Source organism: Arachis hypogaea, chromosome 19 (genome assembly GCF_003086295.3).
Source record: "Arachis hypogaea cultivar Tifrunner chromosome 19, arahy.Tifrunner.gnm2.J5K5, whole genome shotgun sequence".
NCBI classification, from domain to species: Eukaryota; Viridiplantae; Streptophyta; class Magnoliopsida; order Fabales; family Fabaceae; genus Arachis; species Arachis hypogaea.
The window spans coordinates 34,323,008-34,345,746 of NC_092054.1; the positions used below are offsets into that span (position 1 = coordinate 34,323,008).

The 22,739-nt window shown below is 37.6% G+C and overlaps 1 protein-coding gene and 2 pseudogenes across 1 annotated transcript; all 3 read left to right on the forward strand.

Moving 5' to 3' along the window:
- The first annotated feature begins 3,487 nt into the window (after positions 1-3,487).
- On the forward strand, positions 3,488-13,692 carry LOC112778233 (pentatricopeptide repeat-containing protein At3g09040, mitochondrial-like; annotated as a pseudogene).
- Positions 13,693-15,719: 2,027 nt separating this feature from the next.
- On the forward strand, positions 15,720-16,883 carry LOC140182238 (pentatricopeptide repeat-containing protein At3g09040, mitochondrial-like; annotated as a pseudogene).
- A 2,989-nt stretch (positions 16,884-19,872) lies between these two features.
- LOC140182239 (uncharacterized) lies at positions 19,873-22,237 on the forward strand. The gene is made up of 4 exons (XM_072228381.1): positions 19,873-20,250; positions 20,459-20,516; positions 20,900-21,630; positions 21,944-22,237. Exons 1-4 carry the CDS (start codon positions 19,873-19,875, stop codon positions 22,235-22,237), a joined length of 1,461 nt encoding a protein of 486 aa, XP_072084482.1.
- Positions 22,238-22,739: the final 502 nt, after the last annotated feature.

A 22,739-nucleotide genomic window follows, 5' to 3' on the forward strand; every position in this document is an offset into this window, starting at 1 on the left:
AGCCTCGCATTAGTATTCGGTTGTGTTTGGTTAATGAATATGAGTTTTGGTAACGTGAGATCGAGTCCTGATTATTATATGTTGCGATTAATGTTGCTATGGTTATTGCGAACGTGGTTGGGAGCTGAGGTTTTGGTTGCCGTCAGTTCGGATTGAGGCGGAAAGGACTCTGTGAGACTTTTGGGTTATGGATTTGCATTTTGAGGTTGGGGCGCTTTCCAAAAACTATATTCTTATATATTAGAATTATTACATATGGATACTGATGTGAGAGAATGTGTATTTGGTGATTGTATCGGCCTTATGTATGGCTTGATTTGCCTTGGTTGGTTACGAACGTCTGTTGATTGAATTGTTGTGTGGTTTTGTGAAACGAAATGCTTTTCAAGTTGATTCTTTTAAAGCTTTGAGATCGAGTTTAATCCGTTGAGAATTGATTTGAGTTAATTTTATTGAGAATGTGAAAAATAGAATCCACTCTTGAATTCAGCCTGGCTTGCTTTAAATGATCTGGTTTTTGATGAATGATTACTGAACCATTTCTTTGAAACTTTAGAAATGAGTTTATTCGGCTGATAATGATTTGATTTTTGAAACGGTTTTCTTGGAATATGGAATTGAGATGACTGTTGGGTTTAGCTTGCCTTGAACTGATTTTGGATTTTGGGCTGTTGAAAAGGATTGTGGACGGTTTGTTGGGACCCGAACCAGGTGGCAAAGTCCAAGTTTTAGGGGAGATACTGCTGAAATTTCTATAAAATCCGAGTCTTTATTGAAATGTTGTCTGGAGAGTGATGAGTTAAAGACTTCTACTATTTTATTTGAATTATCGAGAAAATGATGATTCATGCTTTCGAAATGAATTAGTAAAGAGAAAATTGTGATTTAGTCTTGCTTCTTAAGAAAGGCATTGTATCTCTTTCAGGAGAAAGTTATTTAGATAAAACTTGTGTTTTAAAGCTGTTTGAATGTGAAAAGGGTTTATGCCTTTGAATTTGATTTGGGGGTTTCAATTAAAGAAGTTTCAATGACTTTGAAAGAACCTGAATGTCTATTGACAAGTTTCATTTTGAAATGTTTTGAGAAAGGTTTTAAGTACTCTTTGAATTCTGAATTTTTGCAAGACTAAAACAATTTTGAACAGTTGAAATGCTTTAGAATTCATCATGGGGGTTAAAGCTGGTTTTGCCTAAGTAAAGGAAACGGCTTAGAAAGAAGTAAATGATTACGTGACTCGGTTTGGCTTAGACCCTATTTTATTACTCAAATAGAAAAGCCAAGGTTTTAATGATTTTAAATGAATTTGGCGAAATGAGTTATGCTATCCTCCCCTAAAGACTTGGGACTCTGCCAAGGAACTTTTGTTATAAAATCCCATTGTTGAATGGATGATTTTGAATGTTTCAAAATAAATCTTTAACTTGCCATGATTATGGAAGTTTGGAAAGAGCATGCCGAGAGTGGCATTGTTTTCAAAGGGGAATTTACCTTGAGTAAAAGTGGCTTATGAGCCTGAGATGATTTGAGAAATGAGATCTTTAAAGCCAAGGCTGAAAAAAGTTGAAACTTGATTTCAAAGTGAAATGAATTGAGAAAAAGTGATTTATGGCTTAAATGCCGATTTTATGAATTTGATGATGTTGATTGGTGGAAGTGCTGTTTTGTTATGGGCCGGAATGGCTGTGTATGATTATGAATATTGGTTGGTTCTGGATTGAACTGTGAGCCGGAATGGCTGTGTATGCTATGAATATTGGCTGGTTCTGGATTGAACCGTGAGCCGGAATGGCTGTGTATGCTATGAATATTGGCTGGTTCTGGACTGAATCGTGAGCCGGATGGCTGAGATGGATGTTGATCCATGGATGAGAATGAATGCATGTATATGCTGAATTATTGATAATTGTGATTTGCACTTCCACTATCAGAGGCACGAGTTCCCTGGGAGAAAGCAGTGGCTAGCCACCACGTGCTCCAGGTGGAGACTCGAGACCCTGCTGACCCTATGTCGTAAGTGTGGTCGGACACTGTGAAAGCCCCGGATGAGCTCGCCCCCGTAAATATTCACCAGTGAGGATGATGGATATGGATCATGATTATGATCAAGTTTATGATGAGTATAACTCGAGTTGGGGATGCGCGACAGAGGGACAGTCCAATGGTTAGCTACTAGGACTTGTCGGGTTGGCTCTATAACCGACAGATGATATCATCAGCCACTAGGAACAGGCATGCATCATATGCATCTATGTGACATTGTTTGGGTGTGCATATTGTACTTGGTTTGCCTTTGTGACTACTTGTAATTAACTGCTAATTGTTCTACTTGCAATAACTGTTTGTTTGTGCTTGCATCTTCCTATTTGTGTTTGCTGCTGAGACTCTGTTGGACTGTGGTGATTGGTTGTTAGTTGGATTTGCTTGGGTCTAGGGCCGTGGTTGGAATGAGATGAACCGATGGTTGATTTCGGTTTTGTGTTTCTGGTTTGGAATAAAATATGAAAGGCTATTTTGGTTCCGCATAGATAAACCGTTTTGAAAGGCTTTTGAGTTTTTGAGAATTGAACAGTTCTTCTTTCAGAAAGATTTTTAGACTTTACTTTTATTGTAAACCGTTGTTTTTTAAAAGAAGGCTTAAGACGGTTATTAATCATTAGTACGGTTTATCTTCACGTATCCTATTACAGTAATTCCCAAAAATCCTCTACTGAGAACCCTTTCGAGGATGATGTTCTCACCCCCCTACATTTTTCCCCTTTTAGGATATGGGCACAGAAGTCACAGAGTTTATTTAGTTGTTGTTGAAATGCTCTGTATTGCTTTAGATTATTATTTTTTGAACCCTCGTTATTATCTTGATATATTCTGTAAGAGGGATAGGAATTGTATTGGTTAATGCTTGTAATATTATATATGTATATGTATATATGTATGTACTCTTTATGAGTTTTTGTAAGTTGTATGGTATTTATAGATGTACGTTATCGAACGAAAGTATTTTTGGGAGCGGTATTACGGTTTAAAGTTTTAAACAGGCTCATATTTTAGTATTAAATAGTATAAGTGTCGTCGTAATGTCTGAGCTATCAGAGTCGCGCAGCCGGAAGCGTGAGCTTTGGTAGTTAGGGTGTTACAACTAAAATGTGATTAGCCGTTAACTGTTTTCTTTAAATAGGACCCTTACCCAATTCCTTTCTTTCATTTTCACAGCACGCAATACGCATCTATGCAATAGAAGCATTAACAAGGTACTTTTGTTTGTTTGTCGATGCATCTTGTAGTTGCACCTCAAGTCCAATATTTCTTATTCTTAAGACCTTATTCACTCACCATTCAGCACTGCCCTTCCCCTTCTCCTCCTTCAATCTCACAAGTCTACGACGACCTTCTCTGCATTTGTTTCCGCTTACAATAAACTAAAAATAATCCCCATCACCATCACGACTACCATGTGTTCGACAATATTCCCAACCACGGCGATAGGGAAATGGCCAAAGTTGTTCATGCACACTACATTTCCTCTTATGGCTTCCTCGCATGTGCCACCATCGATCTCTATGCCACTGCCAGCAATGCCCCTGTCGCTCAGAGGCTCTTCCACCAGCTCCATCCCCGTCAGAGTCATTTATCCACTTATAATTCTATCATTTCCATGTACTCAAGGCAGGGGTTATTCCAAAATGCACTCCGTTGTTTCATTTCTATGATGCATTTTGGTCAATTTCCTTACCAATTCATGCTCGCTATAACTCTCTATGTTTGTCCAAACTCAGGAATGTTGAATTCGGCACGCTGTTTCACTCCTGCATGATCAAGGCAAGTTTTATGTCCAATCCATTCTGTCAGGGTGCTTTTATCGATCTCTATGCCAAATACAGCTTTCTCTGCCATGCTAGTGCCATATTTGACACCGCAGTCCTCTTGGACACTGTTTCTTGGATGGCTTCGATTTCTGGATATGTTCGAGCCGGACTGCCGCAGGACACCCTCCAAGTATTTGACAAAATGCAGATAGCTTGCTGCTTTCCTGACCAGGTGATTTTTGTGACTGTTCTCAATGCTCTTGTGAATTTGGTTAAGTTGGATATTGCCTGTAAATTGTTCCGAGATATGCACACTAGAAATGTTGTGGCATGGAATGCGATGATCTCTGGTTATGATAAGAGGAGCCATCATAAAGAGGCCATTGTGTTCTTTCTCGAAATTAGGAAGTGTGGTATAAAGTCCTCAAGGTCTATGATGACTGCGCATCATGTCATGTTTTTCTATGCTTTTTCATATCAAAATTTAATTCATAATGCCCAATTATTGAGTATTTTTTGTGCTTAAGCTGTATATTGCTTTGATCTTTTGATTTGATGAATTTTGTAGAAAATGGTGGAAAAAGAAGCAAAAAGCACAAAACAAGCTCAAAAGAAGAGAAGAAGAAGTTTTGGGCATGCCACTTGGTGCCTGGGCGTGGCACGCCAAGCATTGGCGTGGTACGCCAGGCCAACGAAACAGAGAAGTATTGCTTAACACAACACAATGGGCGTGCCACTTGGAGCTCTAGGCGTGCCACTTGGAGCTTGGGAAGCCAAGATCTCAAAGAGGGCGTGCCACTTGGTGTTTTGGGCATGACACACCAGGCTTAAGTTCCAAAGAAGCGATTTTGAGCCCCACTATGGGCGTGGCACGCCGGGGCATATGCCAGCCTGACCTCCTCCAATTCATATGAAGATATCTTGAGCTACACAACTCCAAATGAAATGATTCTAGTGCCATTAGAAAGTAGACATCTAGAGCTTTCCAACCATATATAACACCTTATGGTGAACAGTGGAATTGAGAAAGATATTGACCCTGAAAACACAAGGAGCAAAACACGTCCCTGCAGAGTTACCAGCCTGACCTCTTCACCCTAAAAAGAGGATAACTTGAGTTGTAGAGGTTTCAATAATGTGATCTTAGTGGCGTTGGAAAGCTGACATCAAGAGCTTTCCAACAATATGTAACACTATATGGTGGAAGTTAAATATGAAGGTGAAAAAGGCCATTATTTCAGCGTTGCAAAACCTGGGCGTGGCACGCCAGTTCTAATGGCTAGAGAGGAAGATTTAGTGCATCATTGAAGGCGTGGCATGCCAAGAATGGGGTGGCGCGCCAGTTTCATAACACAAGGGGCGTGGCACCCTGAGAATGGGCGTGGCACACCAGGGTATTTGGCAGACTGACCTCTTCACCTTCACATGGGCATAACTTGAGCTACAAAGATCCAAATAAGTTAATTTTAGTGGCGTTAAAAATATGACATTTAGGGCTTTCTAACAATATCTAATACTTGATAGTGGACATTCAATTTGAGGCCCAAACAACTCCATACTTTCAACATTGCAAAGTGGGTCACAATCCAAAGAGCAAATTCTATTGTGCGTGGCACTTGAACCCACACGCCAACTTCTTCCCGCATCTCCAACCTTCAACCTAGCCCACTCCAATTCTAATTCAAGCCACAATTGTCAACCAATCAAGGCCACAAGAAGCATCTATAATAGTTCATTTTCATTTCATTGTAATTTGCTTTCAATTTCATTTAAGTTTGTAATTTAGGAGAGCCTATATAAAGGCTTTAGTTTCATAGAATCAGGGGATGACCAATAATTCTGCAAGAGAGGGGTCTTCGGACTCCATCTTCTCACCCACACTTCTCTCCTCTTCCACTTTCTTACTTGTAAATATTTTAGTTATGAATCACTAACTCTTTCCATTGGAAAAGAAAGCTCTTTTGTTTTTCAATGGATTAAGTTGTTTTTATTCTTCTTCTTCTCTTCATCTCTCTTTGATTTACTAGAAGGAATTTCATTTTTCATGTTATCATTCAATTATCCTGCGAAAGAGATTGAATGTATTTGGGTTTTATGTGAATCTTAGAAGAGGAATCATAAAATCATGCTTGAAATTCTTTCTCACACTTGAGTAGATTCAGGTTTTGGGTTGGATATTGTGACATTTAATCTACTCACTACTTGAATTTATGAGGATGTGTGGTATAATCAGGGACCAAGCTTCATCTCTTCTCATGAGTAACTAGACCAAGGAATTGGCTATTGATCAAGATTGGGGAGATTGAGTTACCAACGAATTGGGACTCAATCACTCATGATTGTCAAGAGGTCAATGAGTTGCATGATTGAGGATGAGATGAAATCAATTAATCCGGAGAATGCAATATCTCTTTATCCCAATGTTTATTTTATCTTTAGTTCTTATATTTACTTTATGGTCATTTATTTTCCAGCCCTTTACTTTCTTGTACTTTACATTTATGCCATTTACTTTCTTGCACTTTATTGCTTTTCTTTACTTTTATGTCATTTACATTTCTTGTTGATTATCTCTCCTTAATGTTTGTCTAACTAGAATAATTAACAAACTTTTGCTTGCTTAATCCGTTAATCTCTGTGGGATTCGACCTCACTCATAGTGAGTTATTACTTGACGATAATTTGGTGCACTTGCCAAAGAACGGATTCATAATATGGGTAGTGAATTCCGGTCATCAAGTTTTATGACGCCGTTGCCGGGGATTAATTGTGATTAACAAACTACTGGTTGATTGATTTACTGGATTAGACATTTTTCTTTTGTCTTTGATTTCTTTTGTTTCTTTATTTTCTTGTGCTAACTAACTGTTTGTGATATTGCCTCACTAAGAATCCCTCATTTGTGACTAGGGGGATTCCAATTTCTTTTGGTGATTGTGTTAGTTACAGAGAATTTTCAAGAAAGTATGGAGTATCCATCATATTTTGGTCAATCAACTTTCATGGGAAACTTTCCACCGTGACAAAATGATTCACGTTATTATGCTCATGGTGGGTGGGAGTATCAAGAACATGAAATGTGGTGCTTCCCAGGGCCACAAAATGGTCTATATTTTGATGAGTGTAATCACTACTCATATTGTGGCTGGGAAGATCAAAATCAAAGAGATTTCACTTATTCATACCCCATTCATCAAGAGCCATCACCTCTTAATTATCCAACTTTACCTCCTAGTTTTACATGTCCAAATTCTTCATCACTTGAGTATGCCTCAACACAAAATTCATTACAAAACACAAGCCAATCACCACAACCTTCCTTAGACACCCAAAGATTCTCCAAGATTGAAGCCCTCCTTGAAAGCCATGGAGAGAATATAAAAATCATTAGAGAAAGGGAAGAGAAGTGTACGGAACGTATAGAGGATTTCACCCAAATGTCTAGGATTTTTTTTAAAGAACATGAAATCTCTCTCAAGAACATTGGAATGCATTTAGACCAAATGATAGAAGAATTGGAAAAACAAGAAAAAGAGGCACCCATACCAAGTGAGACTCTAATGAAGAAGGAGGAAGTTGTGAGAGTATACAAGCCTAGGGCTCCATACCCACAGAGGCTACTAAAGGTGACAAATGAACATACAAACTCACTCCTAAAGGAAGCAATACAAAATCATGCAGAAGAAAGGGAGGAAGTCAATCAAGGGAGTCCACACTCCAATGAAACAGAGAGTTGCATAAAGGGTGAGTTCATTGAACCACCAGTTCAAGAAGCCCATGATGAAGAGGATACTCCCACCAGCACACAACAACTAAGGCTTGAAATCAAAGAAGTGAAGGCAATCAACAAAAGCACTAAAAAGAGGATGGTGACCAAGAAAAAAGGACAATATCCAAGAAAAGGTCAACCAAAAGCAATCCCACCCCTACTCTAACAAGCAAGTCTACTCAAGCTAACAACAAAAGAAAGCTTGCTAGGGAGAGGCACTCAAAACAGGGGGCATTGACTGGCCCCTCTTTCCTCTTGAGGTCACATTCCTCTTAACCAACTGGAAAAGAGGAAGAAAGCCATGATCAACATGTCAAGCTAATGACATTAAAAGAACGCTTGTTGGGAGGCAACCCAACTATAGGTAACATTTCCTTTCTTTGCTTTGTTTATTTTCAATAATTTGGCATATGATTGCATTCTAAGTTTGGTGTTTCCATGCAACAATTTGATTTAGAATCTTCACTGGGTACTTGCATCATTCTAAAATGAAAGTGTCACACTAAGTTTGGTGTTACCACTTATTTTTCATGCAAAGTACCATGCAAACACCACTTATTAATGCAATCATATTATCTCTATTTTTACTTCTTGTGCCTTTATTGTATCCTTAGTTTGCTTGCTTGAACACATGCCTTACTTACAATTCATTGTTAACACATTCATGACCCATCATAAATTCCATCACTACTGTTTTATTTGTTGCTTGAGGACAAGCAATCATTCTAAGTTTGGTGTGAGAAGGGAAAGATAGGAGGAAAGTGACAACAGCGAAGATGAACTACAAGGTGGTAAAGCTCCTTTTTCTCTTATTTGTTTCCAGTATTTTAATTGCATGATTGTCTACTATTTTCTTTGTATGCATGCGTGTTGTGAATAAGCATAGCTTGATTGCTGAATTGTAACATGTGCTATGACATTATGACTATCATCTTGAGTTTTGTGAGTTCCAAGTAATTAAGCATCATTAGCATAAACAAACAAGGTAATTAAAGAAGAAGTTAGCATGAGCTTATAAGTATTGGAAAGCTAGCATGACTATTGTTGCTCAATTGCATTTGAATTTGTTTAATTGAAGTTTTCATCTAGGACATTTATGAAATTTTTGAAATCATGAAAACCTTGAAGAAGCAAATGCAAATAAGGCAAGAAAAGAAAAGGGAAAGAATGAGAAAGCTGAAGGCTCTGAGTACCAATGACAATTCATTTGTCAAGTACTTGTGGTGTTTCTGTATCAAGCAAAAAGCATGAAAACAAAACACTTAGAGTGAAGTCTAGGCTCAAGTGCAAAGCACTCCCTCAAAGCTCAAGGCTCTGAGCATCAATGATTAGAGAGTAAAGAAAAGAAACAAATGAGCTAAAGGATTCCTCTAATTAAATACTTGTGGTGCTTATGTATCAAGCAGTAATACTTGAAAACAAAGCATTTAGAGTCATAGCTTTCAACAAATGGTGCAAAGCACCCAAGAAGCTAAGCTGAGAAAAGAATGGAATGCTTGTTTCAAGGAAGGAACATAAAGAAAACGATTTCATAAAATGAGCTAGATAGAAGCATCAATCATTTGAATCTCTTTTGTGATTGTAGCATGCATAAGAAACTAGCAAACTATGAACATAAAAATTGCTATTCTTCTCACCTTGGTTTGTCAAACTTTATTGCATGATTCTTGTTTGCTTGAGGACAAGCAAAGTTTAAGTTTGGTGTTGTGATGACTGCGCATCATGTCATATTTTTCTATACTTTTTCATATCAAAATTTAATTCATAATGCCCAATTATTGAGTATTTGTTGTGCTTAAGTTGTATATTACTTTGATCTTTTGATTTGATGAATTTTGTAAAAAATGGTGGAAAAAGAAGCAAAAAGCACAAAACAAGCTCAAAAGAAGAGAATAAGAAGTTTTGGGCGTGCCACTTGGTGCCTGGGCGTGGCATGCCAAGCTTGAGTTCCAGAGGAGTGATTTTGATCCAGCATTATGGGCGTGCACGCCAGGCCAATGAAACAGAGAAGGGTTGCTAAACACAATACAATGGGCGTGCCACTTGGATCTCTGGGCGTGGCACGCCAAGCTTGGGAAGCCAAGATCTCAAAGAGGGCATGCCACTAGGTGTTTTGGGCATGACACTCCAGGCTTAAGTTCCAGAGGAGCGATTTTGAGCCCCACTATGGGCGTGGCACGCCAAGCATTGGCGTGGCACGCCGGGGCATATGCTAGCCTGACCTCCTCCAATTCAAATAAAGATATCTTGAGCTACACAACTCCAAAAGAAGTGATTTTAGTGCCATTAGAAAGTATACATCTAGAGATTTCCAACCATATATAACACTCTATGGTGGATACTGGAATTGAGGAAGATATTGACCCCGAAAATACAAGGAGAAAAACACGTCCCTGCAGAGTTACCAGCCTGACCTCTTCATCTTCAAAGGAGCATAACTTGAGTTATAGAGGTCCAAATGATGTGATCTTGGTGGCGTTGGAAAGCTGACATCAAGAACTTTCTAATGATATATAACACTATACGGTGGACGTTAAACATGAAGGTAAACAAGGCCATTATTTCAGTATTACAAAACCTGGGCCTGGCACGCCAGCTCGAGGGCGTGGCACGCCAGGTCTTGGGCGTGCCACGCCAGTTCTAATAGTCAGAGAGGAAGATTTAGTACATCATTGAAGGTGCGGCACACCAAGAATAGATGTGGCATGCCAGTTTCACAACACAAGAGGCGTGGCACGCCGAGAATGGGCGTGGCACGCCGAGGCATTCGGCAGATTGACCTCTTTAACTTCAAATGGGCATAACTTGAGCTACAGAGGTCCAAATGAGTTGATTTAAGTGGCGTTAGAAATATGACATTTAGAGATTTCTAACAATATATAATACTTTATAGTGGACATTCAATTGAGGCCCAAAAAACTCCATACTTTCAATGTTGCAAAGTGGGTCACAATCCAAAGAGCAAATTCTATTGTGTGTGACACTTGAACCCACACGCCAACTTCTTCTTGCAGCCCCAACCTTCAACCAAGTCCACATCAACTCTATTTCAAGCCAAAATTGTTAACCAATCAAGGCCAGAAGAAACATCTAGAATAGTTCATTTTCATTTCATTGTAATTTACTTTTAATTTCATTTAAGTTTGTAATTTAGGAGAGCCTATATAAAGGCTTTAGTTTCATAGAATCAGGGGATGGCCAATAATTCTACTAGAGAGGTGTCTTCGGACGCCATCTTCTCACCCACACTTCTCTCCTCTTCCACTTTCTTACTTGTAAATATTTTAGTTATGAATCACTAACTCTTTCTATTGGGAAAGAGAGCTCTATTGTTTTTCAATGGATTAAGTTGTTTTTATTCTTCTTCTTCTCTTCATCTCTCTTTGATTTACTAGAAGAAATTTCATTCTTCATGTTAGCATTCAATTATCTTGGAAAAGAGATTGAATGTATTTGAGTTTTATGTGAACCTTGGAAGAGGAATCATAAAATCATGCTTGAAATTCTTTCTCACACTTGAGTAGATTTGGGTTTTGGGTTGGATATTATGACATTTAATCTACCCACTACTTAGATTTATGAGGATGTGTGGTATAATCAGGGACCAAGCTTCATCTCTTCTCATGAGCAACTAGACCAAGGAATTGGCTATTGATCAAGATTGGAGAGATTGAGTTACCACGGAATTGAGATTCAATCACTCATGATTGGCAAGAGGTCAATGAATTGTATGATTGAAGATGAGATGAAATCAATTAATCCGGAGAATGCAATATCTCTTGATCCAAATATTTATTTTATCTTTAGTTCTTATATTTACTTTATGGTCATTTATTTTCCAGCACTTTACTTTCTTGTACTTTACATTTATGCCATTTACTTTCTTGCACTTTATTACTTTCCTTTACTTTTATGTCATTTACATTTCTTGTTAATTATCTCTCCTTAATGTTTGTCTAACTAGAATAATTAACTAACTATTGCTTGCTTAATCTGTTAATCTCTGTGGGATTCGACCTCACTCATAGTGAGTTATTACTTGACGATAATTTGGTGCGCTTACCAAAGAACGGATTCATAATATAGGTAGTGAATTCCGGTCATCAGTCCATACTGGCAAGTGTTCTTAGTGCGATTGCCAGCTTCGCTGTGTTGGATTATGGGTTACTGGTCCATGGAGAGGCTATCAAACAAGGTTTGGATTCTAGTATATATGTGGGAAGTTCGTTGATAAGTATGTATGGAAAGTGCGAAATGTTAGATGCTACAAAGCAAGTATTTGATGTCATGTCTGAGAAAAATATGGTCACTTGGAATGCTATGCTCGGAGTTTATGCACAGAATGGTTATTTCAATCATGTGATGGAGCTATTCCTTGATATGACACGACTTACCATTGAACCAGACGAATTTACCTTAATTAGCATTTTGAGTTCATGTGCTTGTTTTGAAAGCTTAGAAATTTGTCGTCAGGTGCATTCAGTTGTTATCAAGAGAAGTTTTGCAAACAATTTATTTGTGAACAATGCATTGGTAGATATGTATGCCAAGGCTTGGGATTTGAAGGAAGCTAGGAAACAGTTTGAGCGCATGAAAACCCAAGATAACATTTCTTGAAATGCGATTATTGTTGGATACGTGCAGGAAGAAGAGGAAACTGATGCTTTCAAAATGTTCAACAGAATGAGGTTACATGGCATAGTACCTGATGAGGTAGCTTTGGCAAGCATCCTTAGCGCTTGTGGAAATGTTAAGCTATTAGAAGCAGGATTGAAATTCCATTGCCTGGCAATTAAGTTGGGATTAGAAACAAACCTTTTTGTTGGAAGTTTTCTTATTGACATGTATTCTAAATATTGTTCCATTGAAGATGCATGAAAAATCTATTCTAGCATGGCTGAATGGAGTGTGGTATCCATGGATGCTCTGATTTCAGGATATGCTCTAAAAAATAAAAAAGAAGCTATTAATCTTCTTAGTTAGATGCTGGCATTGGGGCTCAAGCCATCTGAAATTAAATTTTCAAGCCTGATAGATGCTTGTAAGGGTTCTCAGGTAATTTCAGGGTTGCAGATCCACTGTGCTATAGTTAAGATGGGTCTTTTATGTGGTAGTGAGTTCTTAGGTACCTCTTTGTTGGGCATGTAAATGGACTCGCAAAGGATTGTACATGCCAACTTACTTTTCTCAGAATTTTCGAACCTTAAAAGCATTGTTATGTGGACTGCTTTAATTTCCGGGTATACTCAAAATGATTGCTATCACGAGGCCATAAATTCATACCGAGAAATAGGGGACAACAGTATCTTCCCTGACCAAGCAACATTTGTTTCAGTTCTTTGAGCTTGTGCTCTCTTATCAGCATTGCAAGATAGGAAAGAGATACATTCTCTAATATTCCACACTGGTTTTGATTTGGATGAGTTAACCAGTAGTGCACTCATAGACATGTATGCTAAATGTGTGGATGTAAAAAGTGCTGTGCAAGTTTTTGAAGAAATGGGTACTAAAAAGGATGTGATTTCTTGGAACTCAATGATAGTTGGATTTGCAAAAAAGGGTCATGCAGAAAGCGCTCTGAAGGTCTTCAATGAGATGGCTCACTCATGTGTTACACCAGATGATGTCATATTCCTCGGAGTGCTCACTGCTTGCAGCCATGTAGGGTGGGTTTTCGAGGGCCGTCAAATTTTTTATCTCATGGTGAACTGTTATGGCATTAAACCCATGGCTGATCACTATGCTTGCATTATGGATATTCCTGGTCGCTGGGGTAATCTTAAAGAAGGTGGAGAGTTCATCGACAATCTAAATGTTGAACCGAATGCTATGATTTGGGCCAATTTATTGGGAGCTTGCCGAATTCATGGTGATGACATAAGGGGAGAGCGAGCAGCTAAGAACCTTATTAAGTTAGAACCTGACAATTCTTTCCCATATGTATTGCTTTCTAATATGTACGCTGCATCAATACATTGGAATGAAGCTAGATCCTTGAGGAGAACTATGATACAAAAAGAAATCCAAAAGATACCTGGGTGTAGCTGGATTGTTGTAGGACAAAAGACAAACTCATTTGTTACAAATGATATATCACATCCTAATTATGCTAAAATTTAACATTCTTTGAAGCATTTGACAGCACTCATAAGAGACAACAGATTTCAGGATGATAGAATTTTATTTGTTAGTTAAATTTAATTTTTCACAGTAATAGGAAATCAAACAATCAACTCAGATTTGCATTCTGACAAAAAACAAATCGTACATATATTCTATTGTTCTAGCTTTCTGGCAAAGGGAAAGCATTATATTATTATTTGCATTACTTATGAACTATTTATTGTCAATTTGTTATGCATATTTATGTGTTTGAACATAAGTTTCTAGTTAGAACTTAAAAAATAAAAAGTAAACCGTCACGTTACCTGGATTAAGCTCCTCTAATTTTATTCCTATCTATATTTTTCTTGACTTTTAACACTTTAACAATCTACGTGAAGTAAGTTCTAGACTTTTAATTTGTGACTCACACTGCAAGAAACAATCCACGTGAAATAAGTTCTAGATTTTTAGTTTGTGACTCACACTGCAAGAAACAACAGCTCCTTATTGCTATGATGTTGCACTGATTTATTTGTTTTCTTACTACATGTACATTGGTGATTTAATATAATTAGGAGTCATATCTTATATATATTATAATTGAAGATGTCTTCTTCTATTTTATTCTTCCCTAATGTCTCATATTAAATCTTAAGAATAGGTACATCCAAGTTGGGAAATAAATAATAAAGGAAGGGAGTATGGGACACATCAAATTTTGTGAACAAGGCCCCCACATGCTTATATTTATGCCGGCAGAGTTTGTGACAAAGAGGAAGTGGAATCACTGGACAAAACTATTACTAATATTACCTACGCATGGTAATGTCTCAAAATTAAAAATTTCATAGAGTACATGTAATAGGGTTACATTATCTAATAATTGCATTTGGAAATTGGAATAATCATTATGCCCATTTTTTTGGAGTATTTTTGTGTTTTTATTTTAAGTGGGACTTGGAAAGACTGAATATGAATAAATTTTATAAGCTTTTTATATTTTTTGGTCTAATTGCATTTGAAGTAGCTTCCTTCATTCATGTTTTTTATCTTTAGGTTTGAAGTTATTAATTGTAATTAAAGCTTAAATTGTCTCATGGAACTTTGAAGCTATTAGATGCACATTTCCAATATGTTTTTTAAAGCCTAGATTATTATTCTAATTGCATTGGCACCTATAAAACAGGGGATTAACTTTACTTCTATTGTAATTATTGTAGTACCATCCTTTTTTTATACTCCTTAAAAAGATACTACTGAAATGTAAGTGTCACCGTCCTTAAAATTGTTGTCATTACCTAACCTATTGATTTGAAATAGTTACAAAGTTTATCTTTCCATGTTATTACTTTAGTCCTTAAGGAAGATTATAAAATTTGTCTTTTGCATTATGATTTAAGTCTTTTAAAATAATAAGAATAACATATAGTGAATTAGTGATACAACATTTTATATGGACTAAAATGTGATTAGCCGCTAACTGTTTTTTTTTTTAAATAGGACCCTTATCCAATTCCTTTCTTTCATTTCACAGTACGCAATATACATCTATGCAATAGAAGCATTAACAAGGTGGTTTTGTTTGTTTATCGATGCGTCTTGCAGTTGCACCTCAAGTCCCAGATTTCTTATTCTTAAGACTTTATTCACTCACCATTGAGCACTGCCCTTCCCCTTCTCCTCCTTCCATCTCACAAGTGTACGACGACCTTCTCCGCATTTACTTCTGCTTACAACAAACTAAAACTAATCCCCATCACCATCACGACTACCTTGTGTTCGATAATATTCCCAACCACGGCGACGGGAAAATGGCCAAAGTTGTTCATGCACATGCCATCAAACACAAAATTTCCTCTGATGGCTTCCTCGCAAGTGCCACCATCGATCTCTATGCCGCTGCCGGTGATGTCCCTTTCGCTTAAAGGCTCTTCAACCAGCTCCATCCCTGTCAGAGACATTTATCCGCTTATAATTATATCATTTCCATGTACTCAAGGCAGGGGTTATTCCAAAATGTACTCTGTTATTTCATTTCTATGATGCGTTTTGGCCAGTTACCTAATCAATTCACACTCGCTTTAGCTCTCTCTGTTTGTTCAAAGCTCAGGAATACTGAATTCGGCACGTTGCTTTACTCCTGCGTGATCAAGGCAGGTTTTGAGTCCAATCCGTTCTGCCAGGGTGCTCTTATCGATCTCTATGCCAAATGCAGCTTTCTCCGCCATGCTAGTGCCATAGTTGACGCCGCAGTCCACTTGGACACTGTTTCTTGGACGGCTTTGATTTCTGGTTATGTTCGAGCCGAGCTACCGCAGGACGCCCTCTAGGTTTTTGACAAAATGCAGATAGCTGGCTGCTCTCCTGACCAGGTGATTTTTGTGACTGTTCTCAATGTTCTTGTGAATTTGGTTAAGCTGGATGATGCCTGTAAATTGTTCTGAGACATGCACACTAGCAATGTTGTGGCATGGAATGCGATGATCTCTGGTCATGCTAAGAGGGGCCATCATAAGGAGGCCATTGAGTTCTTTCTCGAAATGAGGAAGTGTGGTATAAAGTCCTCAAGGTCCACGTGGGCAAGTGTTCTTAGTGCGATTGCCAGCTTAGTTGCGTTGGATTATGGGTTACTAGTCCATGGAGAGGCTATCAAACAAGGTTTGGGTTCTAGTATATATGTGAAAAGTTCTTTGATCAGTATGTATGGAAAGTGCAAAATGTTAGATGCTGCAAAGAAAGTATTTGATGTCATGTCTGAGAAAAATATGGTCACTTGGAATGCCATGATGGGAGTTTATGCACAGAATAGTTATTTCAATCATGTAATGGAGCTATTCCTTGATATGACACGACTTACCATTGAACCGGACGAATTTACCTTCACTAGCATTTTGAGTTCATGTGCTTGTTTTGAAAGCTTAGAAATTGGTCGTCAGGTGCATTCAGTTATTATCAAGAGAAGTTTTGCAAACAATTTATTTGTGAACAATGCATTGGTAGATATGTATGCCAAGGCTGGGGCTTTGAAGGAAGCTAGGAAACAGTTTGAGCTCATGAAAACCCGAGATAACATTTCTTTGAATGCCATTATTGTTGGATACGTGCAGGAAGAAGAGGAAACTGATGCTTTCAAAATGTTCAACAAAATGAGGTTATTTGCTCTATTTGGGTGGATTTCATCAACTTTTCTTGCATTTATCCATTGAAATAGCATAGTTTCATTATTTCTTCCTAAATTGTGCTTGAAAGTGAAAACATGCTTTTTAGGCCTTTCAATTGCTAAATTTTATTCCTTTTAATCCCATTTGGTGTCTTGATGTATTTGTAAAGTGATTTCAGGTTTCCAAGGCAAGTATGGGTTGAAGTAGTGAGGAAAGAGCATTCAAAAGAGGAGAAATCATGAAGAAAATGGAGTTTGAAAACTACAACAAGGAGGCGTACGCACAATTGCAACCTCATGCAGCCATGCGTACGCATAACTTTTAGTGCGTACGCACAATGAGAATTTTGCACACCCGTGCATACGCACGAATGCATGCACGTAAGGTCATTAATTGCAATTCGCTGAGGGCAAATTCTGGGCCTCCAAAGCCCAATCCAACTCATTTCTGAAGCTATTTCAAGCCAAATTGAAGAAGGATGAAGGGGGAGCACTTAGGTTTAGGTTTTTACATGTTTTAGCTTAGTTTTTCTAGAGAGAGAAGCTCTCCCTTCTCTCTAAAATTTAGGGTTTCTTAGTTTAATTTCTCTTTAATTTCAACATTTAATTCTTATTTTAGTATAGTTTCATTTACATTTTCATGTTCTCTTGTCTTTCATCTCTTAGTTTACTTTGTTAATTTCTCTTTAATGCTACTTTAGTTTCATGAACACTCTTGTTTTTTTTAATTTCATTTAATGCAATTTTGATAATTTATATTTGTTTAATGCTTATTTGAGTTGTTATTATCATTTTATTACAATTGGTAGTTATAGATTTTATTTTTATTACAATTTATGATATTTTTTCTTATATGCATGCTAGGTGTTTGATAAAATGTCTCTTATAGTTTTTGTATAGTTTTTCACATTCTTGGCGTGAAATTGGGTAATTAGAACTTGAGTCATGGATGTCCATTCTACATTGTGTTAGGATTGTTAGTTGATTTGGTTTTTACTAACGCTAGTCTTTCATTAAGTTAATTACTGAGCTGATTAGGACTTGTGGATTAAGATCAATTATGCCCTTTTGACTAATTCTCGATGTTAGGATTGACTAATTGGGATTAATTCTACACAATTACCATATTTGTGGTCTATGATTATGATAGGAATCTTTAATTCCCAACCATTGTCAAGAGTTTCTTTTTGCCACTTAAATTCCATTTTCATTGCTTTACTTGCTTTGAGTTTTAATTCCCTTGCATGCTTTATTTACTTTCTTGCCCTTTTAATTTTCTTATCAATTGCCATTAAAACCCCTTGTTTTCTCATAGCTAATAACTACGCACTTAATTGCAATTCTTAGGGAGAATGACCCGAGATTTAAAACTCCCGGTTATTTTGATTTGAATTGTGACAAAACTTTAATTTAAACTTTGATTGATGGTCAATTGTTGGGTTTGGACTATACTTGCAACGCCAATTCTATTTTGAGAAAAATTCCTAAATCACTTTAGGCCATCATCAGTAGGGGTGGAAACAGGCCAGGCTTTACTCTTAACAGGCCTGGCCTGTTATGTAGTTAATTAGCCTAGGCCTGTTATAGGCTTTTTTCAAAGTACTAAACCTGGCTTGTTATTCATTCTGGCATGGCCTGTAGCCTGTTAAAAGGCCTGATAATTTTTTTTTACAAAAATAAAAATATTATTTTAAAAAAAATTTTAATAAAAAAATTTATAAATAATATATCATATTTAATATTTATAAGAATTTTTAAACTTTTAAAGTATTTAAAATATACAAAAATATTTATAATAAAATATAATAAATTTAAAATATCTAGTAATTATAATAATAAAAAAAATAATAATTTATATATTTAATTATGTTTTAACAGGCCAATAAGGCTAATTAGCGAGGCTGGGCCTGACTTATTAACATATTAAGGCTTTTACAAAGGTCTAAGCATGTGCATATTTTATAACAGGCCAGGCCAGGCTGCAGGCTCGTGACAGGCCGCCTGGCCTATTTCCATCCCTAATCATCAGTATCCAGTTATGAAAATTGGTACAAAAGATCAATCTTTTATTGACTCTGTTATGGTGATGTGAAAATTATTGGTTGAATTTAGATCTAATTGATTATTGAATACTCGTGAGCTATCAATAGTGAGTGGAATAGATTCAAAATGTATGTTGATGATAATATATATAACATTGATGTGACACTAAACGTGCAGGAACTAATAGATGCATTGGGTATATATTTTGTGCAATATGATAGAGTTGGATATGGACTACAGAAAAGACTGATCCAATGGGAACTTTGGCTTGCAAAAGATTCTCCAAGACTATTGCAACTGGGAGTTTGATCCATTGAAGCTGAGCAATCTATTCTCTCACAACACAAGTAAAGTTCACATTTGGCAGGGATATGAAGACAAGGTTGTGCCCTCTCAAATCCAGAGATTTGTTTCAAGGAATATGCCATGGATAAATTACCATAAAGTTTCAGATGGTGGACATTTGATTATCCATTATAGTGGTTTGTGTGAGGCTATTTTGAAGGCACTTTTACTTGGTGAAAAAACTGGTTCATATAGCCCTAGACCAGATATAGATATACTTGTATCTTAATTCCTTCTCTTTTTTTTCTGTTTCACATTCAGAGAAAATGTCATAGATCATATGTAAATTACATTATTTTTTAGTTTGCTAAAAGCTTGAAGGGATCACATTCATAAGTTCAAGGCATCATACACCCAATGTTCAGTTGTACCATTGATCCTAATACATATGTCTAATATCTCAAGCATTTTGGAGACTGAAACAGAAGCTCGGAAAAAAATGAACATATCAAGATTAATGTGATTAAGTATGGTTCTCATTCTATTAACAAATAGTGAAGAAAATGAATAAAATTTGAGACAATAAAAAATTTTTGTGACAAAATGTCCATCAACATTTCTTTTTAATACTTCATTATTTCATTACTCTATGCTGCATGCATTGTGCAATAACAAGGCTACTTCACAAGACTTATGATGGACAAGTAATGTCATTTGGTCTAAAGAACGCAGGTGCAACATACCAACGACTAATGGACAAGGTATTCCGCCATCAGATAGGTCAGAATATGGAAATCTATGTGGACGATATGGTCGCCAAGACCCCCCCCCCAGGAAGATTCCACTGTGAAGACCTCAGGGAGATATTCAAGCAGATCCGAGCATACAACATGAGACTCAACCTGGAGAAATGTGCCTTTGGGGTACAAGGAGGCAAGTTCCTCGAATTTATACTGACCTCACGGGAAATCGAAACAAACCCTGAAAAATGTGACGCAATACTTAACATGGCAAGTCCTAAAATAATGAAAGAGGTACAACAATTAGCAGGAAGAGTAGCTGCTCTGTCACGGTTCTTGCCAATGGTATCAAGCCGATCATACCATTTCTTCCAGACGATATCAAAGAATAAGAAATTCGAATGGACAAAATAATGCGAGACGGCATTCACCGAGCTCAAAGCCATCTTATCATCGCCACCAGTGTTACAAAGACCAGAAGTCGGTAAACCTTTATACTTGTATTTATCCACTTCAAATTATTCTATAAGGTCGGCTATTGTCATTGAGACAGGAAAAATACAAAAGCCAGTATACTTCGTCAGCAGAGTCATGCAACCAACGGAACAAAGGTATCCGAGAATAGAACAGTTGGCCTTAACACTAGTGACAACAGTAAGAAGACTCAGACACTGTTTACAGAGCCACACAATAATTGTAAGAACGAACCAACCATTAAGGAAAATACTAACAAAACCAGAACTGGCCAGACGACTAACCAAATGGTCCATCGAGCTCTCTGAGTTCGATATTCAGTTCCAATCAAGGCCAGCCCTGAAGGCACAAATCCTAGCAGACTTTGTCTCTAAACTCACACCTGGCGAGCACCACTACAACAAGACCTGGGAGTTACACGTTGATGGGGCATCAAGCTGAGAAGGAAGCGGGGCCGGGGTAGTCCTGAAAGACGGAGACATAGTGATGGCCGAACAATCCCTTTAATTCCACTTCTCAGCAAGCAAAAATCAGGCTGAGTACAAGGCACTCATAGCAGGACTCAAGCTCGCCCTCAACCTCCAAGTACATAGCTTAACAGTACATTGTGATTCCCTCATGGTGGTTCAACAAATCCGAGGAGAATTTCAAGTAAAAGATCCCTTGCTAGAGCGGTATTGGCTCATAGCAAAAGATCTCATTTCAAAATTTGACACATTCATCATATTACATGTGCATAGAGAGAAGAACATTAGAGCAGACATATTATCTAAACTTGCTGCCACTAGGGCGGATACACAAACATCGACATTATCACAACTTACACTAAAAAAGCCTAGAATTGAACTATTATCCATAACAAGCATTAACCACCTTCACGACTGGAGAACACCTTTCCTTGAATATATTAATGCAGGGATCATACCCAGAAACGAACTTAACCCTCAACATTTCAGACGAAAAGCAAGTCTCTACACAAACATAGCAGGGGAACTATACAAGTGCGGTTTCTCACAACCATTGCTAAAATGCCTCAATGACGATGAAGCAAAAGAAGTAATGAACGAAATCTATGAGGGTGTATATGGAAACCACATCGGAGGACGAGCTCTTGTGGCAAAGATCATCCGAACAGGATACTATTGGCCGACCATGAAGAGGGATTGCATAACAAAGGTCAAAACATATGACAACTATCAGAAACATGCCGCCATCTCTATGAAGCCGGCCGAAGTATTGCACATCATGGAGGTAAGCTGGCCCTTCCACAGATGGGGGCTCGATATCTCGGCCCATTTCCAATAGCGCCAGGACAGGTAAAATTTCTTTTAGTATCAATAGACTATTTCTCAAAAGGATAGAAGCACAACCATTAGCAAGGATAACTGCCGAAAAGGTGCGATCTTTCATATGGAAAAACATCATATGCCGATTTGGAATACCAAAGGAAATAATATCAGACAATGGAAGACAATTTACAGATAACAAACTCGCATCATTTCTAAAAAATTTTAACATACAATATCATTTTAGCTCATTCGAACACCCACAAACCAATGAGCAGGCCGAAGCTGCTAACCGAGTTATATTGCAAGCAATAAAGAAAAAGCTCAATAACGCGAAGGGAGAATGGGTGGAGCTAATCCCAGAAATATTACGGAGCTACAACACAACGATACAATCCACCACGGGCGAGACGCCCTTCAAACAAGTCTATGGGTCAGAAGCACTAATCCCTATTGAGGTCAGCATTCCTACATTGAGAACCGAGCTATACGATGAACAACACAATATAAATGTGAGAAATGCCGAGCTTGATCTGATCGAAGAAGACAGGGACATTGCCGCCATCAAGTAGAGATCTAAAAAGCAGTTGGCTGAGAGAAAGCACAACACAAGAGTAGTGCCGAGGATATTCGGCGAAGGAGACCAAGTCCTCAGAAGAACAGAGAAAGCAAGGCGACCTCCTTCGCATGGAAAGCTCGCCGCAAACTGGGAAGGACCATTCTGGGTAGCAAAAGTACTCGGCATGGGGCTTACCAACTCCAAACACTACACGACGAACCAGTATCAGGAAACTAGAACGTATCTTCTTTGAAAATCTATAGATCATAACTTGTACAAATACGCAAATGAAGGTACTCTTTTTCCCCCTTAGAGGTTTTTTTCCCATATAAAGGTTTTATCTAAGGAGGATTTTAATGAGGCCGGACGCCCAAAAGTTGATATCAATCAATACAAACAATAAGTTATAAATACCGATCTATTTCTATTTTTCCAAATACTACTCAAAGAGCATTTACCCAAACAAGTTATACTTGCATACATAACAAAATATTTAAAGTCAAAGCCAATCACGA